Source organism: Calonectris borealis, chromosome 3 (genome assembly GCF_964195595.1).
Source record: "Calonectris borealis chromosome 3, bCalBor7.hap1.2, whole genome shotgun sequence".
NCBI classification, from domain to species: Eukaryota; Metazoa; Chordata; class Aves; order Procellariiformes; family Procellariidae; genus Calonectris; species Calonectris borealis.
The window spans coordinates 89,109,341-89,127,919 of NC_134314.1; the positions used below are offsets into that span (position 1 = coordinate 89,109,341).

At 40.9% G+C, this 18,579-nt stretch overlaps 1 protein-coding gene across 1 annotated transcript in view; it reads left to right on the forward strand.

The window, feature by feature from the left end:
- Positions 1–18,579, forward strand: part of KIF26B (kinesin family member 26B) — a 304,053-nt gene that overhangs the window by 82,275 nt on the left and 203,199 nt on the right. The window contains exon 3 of the mRNA XM_075146579.1: positions 11,401–11,934. Coding sequence (XP_075002680.1) covers positions 11,401–11,934 — 534 coding nt within the window. The remainder of the gene's footprint in view (positions 1–11,400; positions 11,935–18,579) is intronic.

An 18,579-nucleotide genomic window follows, 5' to 3' on the forward strand; every position in this document is an offset into this window, starting at 1 on the left:
GGCATAGTTAAGCAGTGCAGCTGCCCCAAGGCTGCAGAACAGAGCTTTACCTGGCGAAAAGGTGTCCCATGCACTGTAGTTTATCCTCATACTGTATGTAAGACAGTCATGACAGTGTAATTCTGTTCCTAATGAGAGTTGGCAGATTCTTGTTACTTTCATTAGTTTTTTCAGGATCTTGTTTTTTCTTCTTCCTCCCCTTTGCATACTCCAAATATTTATACCATGCTAACCAAACATAAGCTGATCTTGCAACTGGAGTTGAAACCTGCAAACAACTTTACTCCTGAAATTATTCTGGGCTGAAAAGCTGAGGTGTGCTCCTGCTTCCTGCCCTGTATACCAGGTGGAATAAATGTTCTTTCATGGCTGCTCTAATGCCCTGAGATTTCTTTGATGGCATGGAGGTTGGGGGCACTCAGCACCCTCTAAGATAAAGACTTTAACTTCTCTGGTGCTTTTTTGTTTGTTTTCATATGTCTGTAATATTTTTGTACAAACATAAAAATGGTATCAATATATCTACACTATTGTACATGAGAAATGTGTAGAATATGGGGGCATCAGAAGTGATAACATTCTAGAGAAGTGTATTTACATATACAAATTTCTCTTCCAAAGAAAAACCTTTGATATGTTACATCTCATTTTAAGGGTTCCAGGGATCACAGGCAGGAATTACAAGTGATTCCATGCGCACAAAAGAAATTAAGCAAAACCATAATTAGACAATTTGATAATGAGATCATTAACAAGCTCTTAATATAACTGTGTTAATGGAAACAGCTATAAATACAAAACTATATCTCGTTACCGTCTGCTGTTACATCAAAGCTGAGGAGCTTTCACATCCAAGCGTAACCCATCCTGAGATAACGTAGAACTGTTAGAATAAAATTTCAATGGGTTGCGCTGGCATTTTTCTTTTCTCAGTTCACATTATTAATAAAGACAAAACCAAGTGCTAATAAAAATAATGAGTCATGTCATGCACATCCAAAGTGGTAAGTATGGTATCAATTAACCTGAAGCTGGGATTAGTGCACAGAGTGAGGTGGAGCATCACGGCTGAGGGGCAGGAGAAGGGTCAAAGGGTATCTGCTGGGTTTGGGAGCTGTGCACCTGATAAGCCTGGTGAGCCTGAGGCTGGCCTGTAAAAGGCTGTGCGAACCAGGGGAGGGAGCATGGGCATTGTATTGCTGGCAGGAAAGGAACAGGATGGTCGTCCTTTTCCCTCTCTGAGGGAAAAAGGGTATTTCCAGGAGACTGAGTCACTGAAATGTAGTTTCATCTTGGATACGATGGGAGTTTGAAGAATCCTGAGGCAGGAGCAAGCAGGGTAGCCCCTTTGTGGGTGAATGGCTTGGGGTGAGAAGGAGGTGGTAAATGGTAGCGGGCCAGATGTTACTGAGGGGGAAAGATTCAGCAGATCGAAGTGAGACTGTGAGAGCCTGTATGGCTAGACAGCAGGGGACATTAGCTGCCTGTGGAGCAAGTGGCTGTCGGCACCTGGTATGTGGCTACTGTTTAAAGCAGCAGCCCGCTGCAGGCCTGGTATGTGTCAAGGAGGATGTTTCAGACAGGTGCTATCAAACCTCAAAGCTGCTTACAGGATGCTCTTATGCAACTTCTGACCACCCAAAACACAGCATGAAGTCTTTTGGGAAAGCAGGGTGGCATACAATACATTAATAGAAATGTTGTGATCTTCCTTCTAGGTCAGCAATTCCATATCTTTGCTGACCCCATCAATAGACCTTCAAATTATTTGTATCAGAAATTAGTTGGGAAAAAAATAATCCTTTCACAGATCATTGCTTTGATTTCTCCTCTCCCCCTCCTTTGTTCCCTCCAGTTCGCACCATCAGCTTCAAGTAGGTATCTCATCTCTCCCTGCAACCTCAAGGGCTGCACAGTGATCTGGGACTGTTCTCCATGGTCTTAACTAACCCTGCAGCTTTCACACTGCCCACTTACTTGATCCTGGGTGCATTCACATGAAGGAAATAGCTCCTAAAGAAGGCATGTAACAGCTCTGCAGATGTTGTCTTTAGTTCAGTCAGGATAAAAAGCTGGTGGAAATCCCCTGTCAATACTAGCGTGAGATGTGACTGCTGCTGAGTGATAAGAGCAGGTTTGTATGCAGCTTGGAATGCTCCACATGTACAAAGATTTGAGAATCAGTGCAGAGGGGAGACTCGATCCTGTTTCCAAATTACATTTTTAACAGTGTTATCTATCTAATACAAAATAGAAACACAGAGAAGAGGCAAATACATTTCAATTTGTCACGTGCCTCTCACTGTGAATGTGCATGGGAAAGACTTCATTATTACTGTGAAGTGACTGTTGTCTTTGTGATATACTTTCCGAGTGGTTAGGAAAAAAAATCATTCTCTGTTTCCTAGATGTCACCCAGATAAGCTGCATCTGATTTGAATGAAGTGGGCAGGATTTTACTTTTACTTGCAGTTTTGCAAGATTAAGATTACTTGGGTTGCCTGGTGTTTTCATATTCAAGGACATGAAAGAAAGTCAACTTAAAGTGTGAATTTCAAATAGCTTTGTTAAACTGCAGTAAAACTCTTCAGGTTTTAACTGACCATAATAAGTGCTATACTAAGGCTTGCAATGCTCTAATTCTAGTCAATCCATATCCTTGACCTTCCCACCTCCTCTTCAGTCAAGTTGAGAAGAGTGGAAATCTGGTAGTGGCAGAAAAGAAACTAAAGAGACCCCTAATGAGTGTTGCTTAAGGAGATCATACCCAAGATGAATGAAAGGTAGCTCTGCTGAGCCAGGTTGGAACCTCAGTGTGAAGTGGAGAAATTGGTAAAATTGTTTCCAAAAGCTGAGTGAATTTAAAAAAAAAAAAAAAACAGACAAACAAACAAACAAAAAACCCCCAAACCAAACAAAAAAACCCAAAAACAAAACAAAAGGAAGATTGGATATGCAAAGGCAAAGCTCTTTACCCATTGTAAAAGCCACCAATAACTCATATCAATCTATTGTTTTTTTTTCTTTTTGTCCTCCAAAACAGTGATCTTGCATGCAGTTTAAAGATACTGACGTTTCTTAGAGCGGAGAGAAAAAAGTAAGAGTGAGCATGCAGAAATGTTTTGAAAAAACAGGGTACAAAAGCAAGCTGAATAGGACAGAAAATTTTTGATTCTCTGATGCATGTCAATTGTAGATGTGCTGAAGCCGAACAGATTTGATAAAAAATGTTACATACTGAATAGCTCTTTTGAGAATGCTAAGTTATGAAATAAAAAACACAATAATTTTTCTAAATATTGTTTGACTAAAATAAAAGGGATATGATTCTCATGTTTGAAAAGCAATTATAAGAGGTTTCATCTTGCTACAAACCCCTTTGTAAATCAGTAGAACAGTTAGTATATAGGTGTCACAAATACTGTCCTGACCTTCACGTTTGTGATGTTTAGTTACCATTCTTTAGGTATGACAACTGTTTGAGAAATCACTGGTTACAGTGTCAATAGTAGCTCAGTGCTGGCATTGATCAAAGAACGGTAATGCTCTTCTCACAGGAAAAGCAAGCTAGACTTTGAAAATGTGGAGGTGTGTCAGAACAGTAATTGCTGCTGTAGCCTGGTTACTCAAAGGGGTTCAAGTGATCTGTTGATTTGATGCTTATCAAAGCTTGGAATAATGGGGAAGTTTGAAAGGATCAAAGAAAAACTAATGTTATTCCAGTATTTTAACAGGTCTGGCCCATGTAATCATAGGTCAGTCATGCTTCGTGCTTATCCCAGATGGGCTTGAAAGGGTGGGTAACAGGATATCAACAATAAAGAACATTTTTTTTGTGAATGGCAATCAGAAGGATTTTATGAAAAAAAGATATCGTCACATTTGCCACATTGGTGAGGAGTGAGACTAAATATTTGGTTGATAAAGCTAACCGTTCATAAATTCTTGAAAGCATCTCATTCTAACAATAGTTAGGTCAAATCTGTAGCCGGCCCCTAGTTGACTGAAGAGGCAGCAATAGCAATTGAATTCTGTGTGGTGACTGGAAACCTGAGCAAAAATGCATCTGTGATACATCTGGGTTGCATGCATGACACAAGACTGCTTATAGCAATGATGCAGAAAAGTACTAGGGGGCTAAGGTGAATAATCAGTTGAACACAAGCTCATAGTGTGCTCTGGTGGCTAAGAAAGCAAATGCAATCCTTCAACATTCAGGCAGGAAAATACAAAGCAAGGAGGAGAGAATGGAGTTGCTGCTTTTTAGAGCACAAGAGGCAAGGCTTCTGCAATTCTGTATTTGTTTCTATTCTTTGTGCTATAAAAAGGGTGCTGACAAATTCTGCCCCATCGGCAGCAGCTGAGTTTGTCTACCACATAGCTGTAGAAGCTTCCCTCCAGGATACCCTATACATGCTGTGGCCACAGATTCAGTCTGGGTTGCAGAGCTCTAGACCACTGCATAGCAGAGCTCATTGGGAAAGGCTTGGATTTGCACCACTGAATGTATATTTAGATTTTCCTGCTGCTATTTCATCTCTTCTTCCCAATCCAATTAAAAATCTGGCTGCCGTCTAGCTATCAAATGCTAACACAAACACCTGTGTGCCAGATGTGTACAGCTGTAAGTCCGTCAATGCTGATCCATCATCAGAGCCATAAGCCAATCCATGGAGCAATTAGAAAATACTTTTTGTTTTTCCCCTTCTTCTGTCCCTCCTCCCCATTTTTAATCCTCCTATTTCTTCAGGGTTTTCTCTCTTCTGCTTCCTGCTGCTGCAAGTTTGTAAGGTGAGCCTTGCTCAGACTTTCTGTCTCTTTCAGATAAGAAAACAGAGAGCCTAAACCAAAGTAGCACATTTTTCTGGCTGCAGAGTGGCTGGTTTGTACTGACAAATGTTAAATTATAAAAGTCCAAATGTCAGTAGTATGTGCCAGCTCAAGAAAAACACCTTGAAAATAGTAATGTTGTGAGAGCTATGCCAGACAGGATTAAGATTTGATTTTTCCTTCTCCCCGTTCCCTGAAAAGAACTGGTCCCCTAGACATGTTCTGGAAATACTGACTGTAGGACAGGGAGCACTCTCATGGCCTTTTTGGAAGTTGAAGGCTCAAGTCAGCAGCAGAAAGCAGTTCTTCAAGTTTGAGGGACAAAAATGGTAATAGTTAAGAGGTAGGATATGATAACACTGCAGAGGTTTTTACTGCAGTTGGTAAGACCGTCTCTTTGCAAGGGCTTGCTGGAAACAGGCTAATGTAAAAAGCCTCTTTCTTATTCCACTATGCTTTCCTCATGACCTCTGTCTCTTCTTTTGCCCACGTTCCCTACTTACAGCTCTCCAGTCCAGGACTGCCTTCTCTCTTCTCTCCCCCATGTAATAACATTGCTTATGGGGGGACGTTTCTGCTGGGGAAAGGAGAGAGTTAAAGAAGGACAAGAGGGAAATATGTTCTCCTTTTCTAGCAAAGGAGATGGGATAGTTTCATTTGCTCAGCTGGGAGTGGTAATGGATGGCTTATATGAAGAAGACATGTTTGGCGTGAGGGAAGTGGCAGAGAGAGTAAGGCAGTGTGGTCTTGCCCAGAGAAGGTGTCAAATGCTATGTCAGAGCAATAGAAAAAGGGAGGCCACCTCACTGCCCCCTTGGTCTTGCTTATGTGCAATTTTTGCTTTTACTTACCAAAACACTGCTTGTGCTAGCGGAGATCCTGCCACCTTAGATAATTTAGATGATTCAGTATTTATTTAGCAAAGCTAACTGATTTTTATCCAAGGGTTCCCAGCTTAGTTTGATGGTACAGTGCTACTAATTTATAGTCCTAGTAAGTATCCTGTCATGCTTATTTGGGGAAAAACTCCCATTGACTTCAGTTTATTTGAACAAACTTTTGCTTTAACAGAAGTGGTGCCATTGTAACAGTGAGGAGCTGTTTTTCAACTGTTGGGGCTCTGGAATGCTGAAAACAGCAAATTTCTGAAATGTACCCTAGAAGATGATAGGATATGTTTAAGTTAGGGTGCAGAGTCACTTGGAAAATAGCCCAAGTGCCTCTGGAAAGTATATTTACAAGTATAATCTCTTTATTGGGCTGGACAGTACACCCTCAAGAGAGAAAGGAGAACAAAGGAGGTTTTTTTTTTGTTGTTTGTTAGTTTGTTCTAAATAGAGATCAACCACAGACTAACAGGATTGTGTTTAGAGCAGAGATGTTTGCACAGTCATGGAAAACCATGTGTTTTTTATCAGGGTTAAAGCTTCCCTCCTACTAATGTTTCTTAATTAGTTCTTCTACTGTGGAGAGTGAGTGTCTGGAAAACACACTTCTTCCTGGGCAGAACTTTGATCGTTGCTTTCCCCTACTTCTTCCCTCACCTTGTGTGATGGATTACATACCAGCAGTCATTGCTGTCTGGACCCTTTCAGAAACAAAAGAACTCCATAAGTGTTCTGTGAGCATCTTCAAGTGGAAGCTGACCTCTGTGATTTAGTTGGTATTGACTGCTTTGTTTTTCCCTGAAGAGCTATGAATAATATTGGTGTTGAAGAACACAATTTGATAAGACAGTCTTGAGATCGATTGTATAGTTCGGTTTTCTCTGAGGTAGAGTAATGACATAATGTTACAATGTCTAACTTGTGTAGGCTATAGTCGACCAAATCAAATACAGTTGTGCACAGAATCTTAGAGAGTATGTCCTATATTAGTGTCTGCCTGCTGTATGTTTGCAAAAAAGTAGTACGCGTATGAGGTATTTGTATATGAATCTATAATCAGCTAGGTTCCATGTAACGTTGTCGTGGTTTAACCCCAGCCAGCAACTAAGCACCACACAGCCGCTTGGTCACTCCCCGCCGGTGAGATAGAGGAGAGAATCAGAAGAGTAAAAGTGACAAAACTCGTGGGTTGAGATAAAGACAGTTTAATAGGTAAAGCAAAAGCCGCGCACGCAAGCAAAGCAAAACAAGGAATTCATTCACTACTTCCCATCGGCAGGCAGGTGTTCAGCCATCTCCAGGAAAGCAGGGCTCCATCACGTGTAATGTTTACTTGGGAAGACAAACGCCATCACTCTGAACGTCCCCCCTTCCTCCTTCTTTGCCCAGGCTTATATGCTGAGCATGACGTCATATGGTATGGAATAGCCCATTGGCCAGCTGAGCCAGCCATCCTGGCCACGCTCCCTCCCAGCCCCCTGCGCACCTGGCAGGGCACAGGAAGATGAAAAGTCCTTGACCAGCGTAAAGATTACTTAGCAAAAACTAAAACATCAGTGTGTTATCAACATTATTCTTATACTACATCCAAAATATAGCACTATACCAGTTAATAGGAAGAAAATCAACTCCATCCCAGCTGAAACCAGGACAAATGTGTAAAAGTGCAAATTGCTCATCCTATTTCTTGCCGGCCTCTCTGTCCACCAGTTGAGCTCTGCCTGCTTGCATCATGTCTCCTTGTGAGCTTTGTGCAAATGTATGTGTGAAGCACTGTGCTTCATGCTGAAAGTTGGTTGTTTGCTTCCTCTGTTGAGGAAGATGGGCACCAAGCTGGGTAGCAGGAAGAAAAGGATTATTCTGTTTGTAGTCTGCTTTCTTAGTGATGGAGTTAAAATGTCATCAAAACTATACAGCAAGGTACAGATTCACGAATGGAGACAAAAAAGAGGAGGATGCTTCTGCATTACCTTACATGATCATACAGTAGTGCCGTTCCCTCTCCTCCATGAGGTCAGGACTGCATTTACCCTGGTACAGCTCTCTGTGTTCTTAAGTGTTTCTTAACCAGTGCCTGTTTGCTGGGTACATTTTCACTGGGTAAAGCAAGAATTCCTCAGCATACCTGTCTGACGGGTCTCTAAAAAGCAAAACTTCCTTCCCTCTTCTGTCTTTCCCATGTGGGCTTTTAATTCAGGACCAAAGACGAGGGATTAATTACTAGCTGGTTACAGAGGAGAAGATGAACAACCAAACATAGCTGGAATTGGTGTTTACTTGAGCTTGAAAACGCAAAGGTAATGTGAAAAGGCTCCTTGCAACAAAGCTTGGAGTGCGCTCTGTTTAGTTCACTGCTTGCCTTGTGCATTTGTGCTATGGTCTGTGTTGTGACTGATCTCCTGAAGCTTTCAGACCTCTTACATGCCTTCATTTGTTTATTATAGGAATAGGAGTTTATAGTAATGCTGTTTATACTAAAGATGGGTGAACCATTACAGCAATAAGAGAAACCATCGTGAACCTTTGCCCTGAACTCAAACCAAACTCTTTTGCGATTTTTAAAGTTCTTTTTCAGTTTTCAGTGTCACTGTGCTTTTGTTCTGTCAGGACTGCAAATGAGTGCCAAAATATAAATGGTATTTCCAGTGTCAACCTCAGGCTTCACAAGCAAATCTGCTCTCATGCCAGGGAGTGTGGAGTTTCTTAGACCTCACAAGTTTCAGTAGCGAGTATAATTTTTCCAACTCCCGCTGCTTAGTGCAGCTAACTCAAAGCGCTTATCCAGTGAGGTTGGCCCATTGCTGTTTCATATGGGACAAGATACTGTCGTATGCCTATGGGACAAGATACTGTTTATTGAACTAATAAGCATTCCTAGGGGAATGTGTGCAGATGATTGCTTGCAGATGAAATACTGAAACAAAGTGCAGTGTAGCTGCATTTCCCTGCTATTCAAGCAAGGGTGTAGTGACTGTCCAGCTTTGGCCTCCTTCCTGCTAAATGTGTTGCAAGCCTGTTAGCTGATTCTTCTGTGAAATTATAGTGGAGCTGCCCAGTGCAGAATAAGAAAGTAAACTCTCTTTTAGGCTCTATCAGTTTTGTTTTGAGAACAAAATGTGATTAATGTGTTTCTGGAACCTGAGTTTCTCCAAATTTATTTGCTGTCCTGTAGGCTTTTCTGTTTCATGTTCCAGACTTGGATCCAGTGTTGAGCTATCCATCTAGCAGAGTCTGATAGATTAGTAGGGCCAATCTTGGGAGTAATCAATTCAGGTTATGCCTGTATTCTTCCTTTCTGCTCCTGAGGAGGAACAGTCTTCCTTCCCTCTCTCTCTCTGTTTATTGTTGTATCAGAGAATGATCTGATGTTTGTTTTAACACCGAGATGAAGCTGAATTCACTGCTGTCCAGCACTCTTTAAAGTTGGTGTGCTACTTGAATATTTATATCATGCTGACATTTGCTTACTTTAGAGAAGGCTTTATTTCCTTGGAGTATTTATCATAGTACCCAGGAATTTCCATGTTGAACTGCTGCTGGATCTGAATATTGTATATAATTACCTGGGTTCAAGCCCAGTTGCCTAAGGGCAGTTAACTTCCATGGAACAACAGCTAGCTCTGTGCCATTAGCTGGCTGAAGGAAGAGCTGGCAACGATTTTTCCTGGACTGATGTGGAGCAGCCTGGAAAGAAGACGCCTCACAACACCTCACTTCAGCTATATAGGTAGCTTTGTCTAGCTCATTATGGTAAAAGTACTGAGTCCTTTCCCTGCGTACCTGGCGTTACGGATGGGGTGCCTATATCTGATGTGATCTGTTGACCTAGTTATGGTCTGGGATGGAAAATAAGATTTGACATCTTTTACATCCTGTTTTTTCCCCTTGATTTCCACCAGTCCCCTTCCCGAAGGTTAACGGGGGAGGGTTGGTGCAGAATCCAGTTCCTGCCTTCCTGACATACTTTGATGCTCTGACCCCCTTGTGCATAGAATAGAAATGACCAGGTTGAGGCTTGATCAGATCTCAGCCTCCTGTTGTTTCCCATCAGCTTATATGACTCTCTTGGGCTTCTAGGGCTAGAGCTGCTCTTTTGCTGCTGTGCATAAAGAGGCACCATGATTTATGAATCAATTAATCACTGCATGCTGAGGAGCTGTTCACGGTAGTTAAACAGTGAAAATAAAATGCTTGAGTATATAATAAAGACGGATCATCATGAATATGACCCTCTACCAATGAATTCTCTCCCTCCCTATATTACAACCCCCTACCCATTCTTTCCCAGCACAGCCAAACTATCAAGACATGAAATTTGTCTATCTTGGATGGCATGGGGGGTTCATCAAATTACTTGATAAGGGTGGTGTCTGTTTGTGTGATTTCCACCTACACACACACACACTCTTCCAGTCTGATTTTAGTTCGCTGCTAACGCTGATAAAGCCACAAAGATGAAGGGGGGAGGGGGAGATTTTGATACTACTGACTGTAAATCTCTTTGAGCAGTCACAAGAAAATCCACCAATAAGTCTCCAAAACTTAAGGAGGGGAAGGTGAAATCTGCCCGGCCTGGTCTGTAAAACCACAAAAATGTGGTGTGAAATTTCCAGGAAATATTTCTATCACATAACTGTCATTTGTTTGTTCTGTGTAACACACACATCATTGCTGTGCATTTCTAAAACTGCACGGTACTGTAAGAACTAGGCAAGTTTGGTAATAAGCCCCTGCTAAGACTGCTGTTTGGCTTCACAGCTTACTGAAGCACTTTGCAATTTAGGTCAGCATTCAATGACTGTTGTCAGATCAGGGTGGCATATTGCTCTGTGGAGAGCACCACTGACATTCAAAGATCTACCTGGGAGGTAAGGATGTGAGGAAGAGGTTTTTAAACTGGATCACATGGTTTGGACCAAAACTATGCTTTCCATGAAGAACATTATTCATTACAAATTATTGATCCTGTACATGTTCTATTTTCTAAATAAAATTATTGTTTTATTTTACATTATCAGTAGATACACAAAATAGTGGTAGAATATTTCATTAACAGAAAAGGTTTTTTCCTGGCTGAAAAGTGTGTTCTTGGTAAATGAAATGCTGAAAAGCTCTTGAAAACTTTATTAAATATCCATCTGTTTTGAATTCTGAAAAGGCTTTTGGGAGAGTGATGGTACTTCTGTTTTTTTCATTTTTTCTTTATGGGCAGGCATTTTTGTTGCAGAGTATTTCCTGGATTTTCTGAGTACCAAAAGCTGGCACTGATGAGTAGATGGATTTGTGAACCTTGCTACAAGCCCACTGGTTTTAGTAGGGTTGCTCTTGATCTCACCTGTGTAACTAAGAGTAGATTTCATTCAAGCCAGAAATTAGGTGCAGTGGTGTGAAGCAGGTTAATTCATTCTCTCTGCCATGCATTGAAGCTTGCAGTGGAATTATAATATTTGCCACTTATCTGTAAAAGAATTTTTTCTTTCCAACACAGTCTAGTTTCTCATTTTTGTTCAGCTCTGCTGCTGGCATATGTTGACTGTATCTAATGACCTTTGTTTGCATTCTAAGCTTATCTCATAAATTGGCTTTTGAAATGCACAATCAGCAGTAATAATGTTTCACTGTGGTGACCATGGTTAAACATTTCTCTCCTGTTCCCCCCCTCCCTTCTCTGTTTGATTTTTAGGACCCAGGTTTCTCTTCGGTGATTCATGACAAACTCCAAGTTCCCAATACCATTCGTAAGGCATGGAATGAGAAGGACAATAGATGTGATGTTTGTGCCACACACCTGAACCAGTTGAAGCAAGAGGCCATTCAGATGGTGCTGACCTTAGAGCAGGCTGCCAACTCAGAACATTACGATGCCTCCCCAGGCTCTCCCCCACCTCTCTCCAATATCCCCACGCTAGCGAGTCCCCGACACATGGGCAGCCTGCAGCCCAGGGACTGGGCATACATGCCTGCTCCTTATGCTACATCTAATTATACAGGCTTTGTTGCCAACAAACACAGTGGAAAACCCAACAGTCTAGGAATTGTCAATGGGGTGGAGAAGAAAAATGGCTCTCCTGGACACCAAGCCAAGGTCAGCTTTCAAATGGCCACCAGCCCCAGCAACGGTAATGTTCTCAACTCTGTGGCTATCCAGGCTCATCAGTACCTTGACGGCACCTGGTCTTTGTCAAGAACGAATGGCGTCACTCTATATCCCTACCAAGTAAGTATTTTAAAATAACAAAACATGTTCATTTTCTTCCCATCAAATTTGCATTGGCATGCTAACACTGCTTGCTCCTCTTGGGGAGGAGTAGAGTCATTCACATAGTGAGCACCAGAACGAGGAGTGCTATAAATTCTGTTTTCCCTGATAGGGGATTGAGCTGGGGGAGACACAGATTACAACCAGCATTAATTAGAACACCTTTTATTAATTCAGCTGCTCTATTAATGATAGAACCAAACTGTTGTTTTTGTTGATAGCAGATAACTGCTCACACTATATAGGCAATTATTCCCTTGCATGGTTCACACTCACTCTTGCTCATAATAGTTGGTTGGAGCAACAGCTGGGAGGCCAACCATGCTTGTTTACTCACAAGAGGAAAGCATCACTGGTGCACCAGTGACTTCTGGGTGAGTGTTCAGGAAGTTTGGTTCATCATGTGTGCATATGACCCTATAGCTTTTGTCTAATTATAGCAGGCACTACCTTCGTTGATGTGTTCTAAGTTACATACATTCTTACCGATGCTAATGTGTGCTGGTGGCCTTCTGCAGATTCGGCTGATTCTTGGTGTTTTGATTTTTACCAGTTCTCATGGATTCACCAGGTCCACTAGTCTCCAGAGCTTAGCAGTTCTGGGGAGATTTTCAGGTACTTCTCAGCATGTTCTTTTCTTCCTCTTTTTGGCCTGCTGTTTTCTGGTACACCACACCCATAAGCACCTGTAGAACCCATCCACACCAGCTTGCACAAGGGGCTTTTATGACAGGAGGTAGGCTTTCTGAGGCACTTAGCTGCAGGTGGTGGAATTTTCTGAGTGCCCAAGCACTGGCAGATTGCAACACAAGCCTATTCTTTTGAGTTCTCCCAGCCATCCCTGCTGGCTTCCTTAGGCACATAAATATGTTTGGAAGTTGGTCTTTCTACTGAGTTATGAACAGATTGCAAGGCAGATCCCTAAATTAATATTTAACATTTATCAGTATGAGAGCAACTGACATTGCAGCCAGAAAAAAACAATGGTATTCATAAACATTAAGATATTGTCATGCACCAAAGAAGACTTGGTAAAACCAGAAGTGAACTACAGTTATTTTATCTGGAAAATATGTGACTTTATAGTTTTGTGGATCTATGCTCTAATGAACCTGAATCACATTTGAGCAGGTCAGTATGTGATCATAGTTCGATCTAAGAAAAAAAAATCTGATCTAAGTTTGATCTAAGAAAAAAGCCTAAACAAAGAATGCACATTAAGAAAACTGAATAATTATTATTTGTATTAGGAAAATCAATTCAGTTTTATTGCATTCACAATCTTTTAGGTTCATCTCCTATGAAAATGTGTTTTGTTTACTTTTTAATAGTGGTTCATTTTGTCTTAAAAATATTCACTAAGGAGAATCTAATATTCAAAACTTTCCAGACTGATCCTGTAATTTGGCTCTAGTTAGATTAAGGGCTGTTCCCTACCATTTCTCTCTCCTTTCAATAACCTTGAAATAGAAAAGTGAAAAGATAGCACCTGGATTCTGGTAGCAGATTCGCCCTCTCCCCTCCCCTCCCCCTTCCTCTCAAGCAACCAAAAAAAAACAACCTCAAAAAAGCAAACAAACCAAAAACCCCCCAAACCTAGCAATGTTGGTCTGTGATGGACTGTGTTGATAGTAAGTTTTACATTCTCTTTAAGATGGCAACCTTCAAATGTTGAAATTCTTACTTTACTCAAGTGTCACATTTAATTGTCCAGTCAAGGAATAATAATGATAGCTTTTGTCTTTAAACATGTTGAAAGAATTTAGTGTTTGGTTATGTAGTATCCGTATCAGACTGGGAAGTAAGAAGAAAAATTTTGGGAAGTAATTTATTTGAGATTTGAAGTAGTAGGGAGAGGCAAGCTTTGCTTTTTCTGCTTTTGTGTAGAGAAACCAATCTTATTTGCTACACATTTTCAGAACATCTTAGATCTCTCTCCCATATAAATATATTTTTTGTTATGCACTTACTGTTACAGTTACAAAACTCTGCTAGGGAAGAGCACTAGGAAGATGAATCTGTTATCTCATCTTAATTAGAATCCTTCTTGATTTGAATGTGAATTAAAAAAGAAGTACTAGCTACTTACTTGTGAATGTCTATATATTAATTACATTTTCTTGCCTTCTCTTAAGAACAGTGATTAGAAAAACCTCACTGTGCATTAGCTAAGAGGAATAGAAAATAATTTATTGGGATAAAAAGCCTTGCACTTCACACAGAAGTACAGTACCCTTCTACATCATAATCTTGTTAAATTGATATCCAGGGAGAAGTCAGTCTCATGGCTCTAGACTTAATGGCGTCTGTTGTAGACACCTCCCATTGTAAATTAGCTTTTGTTAGACAGTCTAGATAACTTGGCAGAAATGGTTGAGTATCTTGAAAACTGACTGTATTTTCTGCCTTGAAGTATCACCAAAAAGAGGAAACATTAGTTTGGAAGTGACATTTTGTGACTCAGAATTGACTCACAGCAATATTAGGTACCAAGAAGTATTCCTACTGTTGTAAGTTCAAGGATGTTGCTCCCTTCCTAGGATATTCCCCTCCAGACTGCCTAAAATTAGAACGCTGTTATGGGGGATGAATGACAACTTTTGTTTCAGTTCTGGCGGATAAAAATAAACATAAAAAAATAAAAGGAGTGTTGTGATATTGTAGGGCTCAGCTGTTGCAGTAGTGTAGGGCAAGTCTTAAATTACATGCCACTATTCAACTACTTTTGCAGAAAGCATAATTGCTTGGAGTAAGTAAAACAAAATGTGAATACTACCAGATTTAGTAATTTATTATATGTTTACAGCCTGAAAAATAGAAGTAGTAATAACATCTTTAACTGGAGATGCATGTCAGATGTAACAGAACCTTTCTAATAATTTCATGGAGGCGTTATGGGAAGTCATCAATGGATTCTCCTAAGGATAAGTCAGAGAAATAGCTGCTAAGAATTTGTTTAGGCAAAACTGGTCCCACCTGGAGATTAGGAGATGGAGTAGATGACTCCATCGGTCCCCAGCGGCCCTGTTTTATGTGATTCCATGTTTAGCCACTCCTTCACTAGACAGAAACAAAGATCTAGTTTCAAAAACCTGTGATATCCCCTAGGCCTGGCTCACAAATGAACAGCTGATGCTGTTTTCTGTAAGGGGCTGAATCAAATTTTGCTGGTAAGTGGTCCTCTTGCAAAACAGGGAATCAGAGGCAGGGAAAGGGAATTGACTGAGCTTAAATAAAAAGCATGGCCTGTTAAAACCCTCCTACAAACACTGGAATGCTGAAATGGTTACCTCGTCAGAGTAGAAGTGACCCTTTCTGTGGAATACATGTAGGAAAATACCAGCCAAAATTTCAACAGAATTTGATCGAGAGTCTGAAAATTGTGCTCTTTCAGTCATCAGCAGGTAGCGTTTGTATTCCCTGGGGATCTGTCATGGTTTAACCCCAGCCGGCAACTAAGCACCACACAGCTGCTTGCTCACTCCCTCCCCGGTGGGATGGGGGAGAGAATCAGAAGAGTAAAAGTGAGAAAACTCGTGGCTTGAGTTGAAGACAGTTTAATAGGTAAAGCAAAAGCTGCGCACAAGCAAAGCAAAACAAGGAGTTCATTCACTGCTTCCCATCGGCAGGCAGGTGTTCAGCCATCTCCAGGAAAGCAGGGCTCCATCACGTGTAATGTTTACTTGGGAAGACAAACGCCATCACTCCGAACATCCCCCCCTTCCTTCTTCTTCCCCCAGCTTTATGTGCTGATTATGACATCATATGGTATGGAATATCCCTTTGGTCAGTTGGGGTCAGCTGTCCCGGCTGTGTCCCCTCCCAACTCCTTGTGCACTCCCAGCCCACTCGCTGGTGGGGTGGGGTGAGAAGCAGAAAAGGCCTTGGCTCTGTGTAAGCGCTGCTCAGGAGTAACGAAAACATCCCGGTGTTATCAATGCTGTTGCCAGCACAAATCCAAAACACAGCCCCATACCAGCTACTACGAAGAAAATTAACTCTATCCCAGCCAAAACCAGCACAGGATCAGACCTTGTTTTAACACTTGTAAAGGCTTCTGTTGATCTCCCTATCACTCGAAGGGATTTTAGTCCTTCCCTGCTCAGAAAAAACTCATTTAAATTGGTGAGGTTTTACCTGAGAAGGGCTGCGATTATTTGTGCAGCTGCTAATGCGAATTACAGGATACCACAGTGTTAAGTACATTTCTCTTGCCTACTGGTTTTTACTAACACTTCTAAAGAAGAAGAAACCTTTGAACCTGGGGTACTAATGTAGGAGCCAAAAGTCCAAATACCTTGATGAAATGTTTGCTTCTTGTAGTTTTTATACAGAATGTGATAATAGATTGAATGCACAACATTTTTATTACTTTATTATCCAAAGCTGCTAAAGTAGCTAAAACAAAACCACCACATTAAAGAATAAGATAGATTAAGATAGATTTGAGTCCTTAGTAGTTCAGACTGATTTAGGGTTTGCTTTCAAAGGGAAAGGAGTTGAAAATGGTGACTAGATTAAGCAGGTTACACTAAATCACTTCTTCTGGAGTAAAAGCGCTCCATTATTTAGAAGTAGTTGTTCCTCTTTAGAATGGGCACCCTCTTTTAGCCTAAATTAACTGCATGGTTCTCGCATGTTGGTGTGCCTCTAAACCAAAAGCACGGCATTAACTGCATTGTGGTGTGAGATGCAGAACATAAAACAGTGGGCATTTCCTCGGTCCTCTAGTTACTTTCCTGGATCTGCATAAGAATCTTTTCATGTCTTTAAATAGATTATTTAAAAAGACAAACCAAAAAAATTTAACACAGCGTGTTTGGTGGATTTGAGTGACAGGAAGGTAAGAAAGAAGCAGAGAACTGGAAAAAGCCAACTGTTCCAGGAACAATGTGGGCCATGAAAAGGAAGGATGGGTCACAGAAAACGTGGCTGTTGATGTGGGTGAGCACCTCCTGCTCCAGACCTTGAGGCTGTGAAGTTTGAATTTGGTAAGGAAAAAGATAGTGCGTGTAAGGATTTGAGTAGGGGTATTGTGAACATAATGATACTCAAAGAAAAAGTGTTCCTTTCTCCCCTGCACTTAAAAAGACCAAAACCTTTTGACCAAAAGTTTGGAAAATGAGATCTTAAACTACTGAGAGCCTCTTGGCCCCAGGCGTAATGATCTCAAGCCTATTCAGAGAGTTATCAAAGGCTTTGTTTGTGTACAATTCATGAAAGCCTACAATACGTGCTTTCTGTTTCCTCTTTATGTATAATGTATGTTTAGAAGAACACTGTTCTCTAAGAAAGTACCAGCTTGTTCTGGAGTTTTGCAGTGATGAATGATTTGTTTGGAGTTTGCTTAGGTCATGGCTGTCTCATAACACATCAGTTCTTTCAGGCACAGGCTTTTAAAAAGAAACTGGTAATGATCAGAGTTGGGCACAAGATGGATAGTTCAGATACAAAGCCAACGCCTGTGTGGGGGGTATTCTCATCCAGTATTTTGATTCCAAGCTTTTTTCCCAAGTCTCTGATGTCCAATTTATTTCTCTTCCACTTGCTGCTGCTTCTGTCGCTTCTTAAAGCGTTCAGCAGGATAAAGCTAAAATGTTAATGATTGCTACAGCAGTGCCAGGGTAATTTAAGTAGCTTCTAAACCATATAATGCAAGGTACAGAAATCAAGTTATTGCTCCATCTGTAGACTAACAGGTGTCTTCTATAATTATTCCATGCTTCTGAGAGCCAGACCTATTTTGCCAAAGCATCTTAGCAACAAAAGAAAAGGAGATTTGTATACTGTCTCTTCTAGTACCGTGTTCTTATGTGACCACACACAATTCAGTACGAGATACCTAGTGCAGGAGGTATTTTGCCTTTGTGCAGTTAGGTTTTGGTCCAGAATTTTTTGGATGGCTTATGTTTCAATAGCAGTTCAGTCACTGAATGTATGAGATCCACATTTGAGTGTGATGGCTCCCTAAACATAGTAGAAAACTTTGTTCCTATTACTGCGAGCTCATGAATGATAATGCTGAACAAATGTGTGCAAACTCTTGCACTGGTGTCTTTTTTTCATTGTGACCTGGACTCCAGCAACAAAGTAACTCTTTAGTGAGACTGTAGGCTGAAAGTGCAGGAATTTTATTTTCAAAGTTTGTTTGACTGGGCCAAGAAACAGATTGTCAAACAAATTCATTGGCACTGAAATTATATCCCTGCTTAATTATCTCTGTTGCTCTCATCCCCCATGCATTAGTTATCTCTGAAGTAGCTTTCCTCTGACTAAAAGACTTTTTAAACCACATCGCTAATAATTAGATATGACCCTGCTAAAATCAGTGTATGTCATCAGCTGACATTTTGCCATGATTGTTTGATCATTCGATTTGTATATTACAGGAATCGGCTATTTGTATTTCATTCCTCCTGTCCACCCCCTCAACTAACAGCCCAGTTGTATACTGATTCTCTAATAACATCAAGAGGGGAAACTGAAGTCTATGTGAACTGTAGGAGGGGTTTCTTTTTTGCATTACTCTGGTGTGATTTGATCTCTTACGGCATTTTTATGCATGGCTTAATGACCTTAGAATCATTACTTGTCCCCTTCATG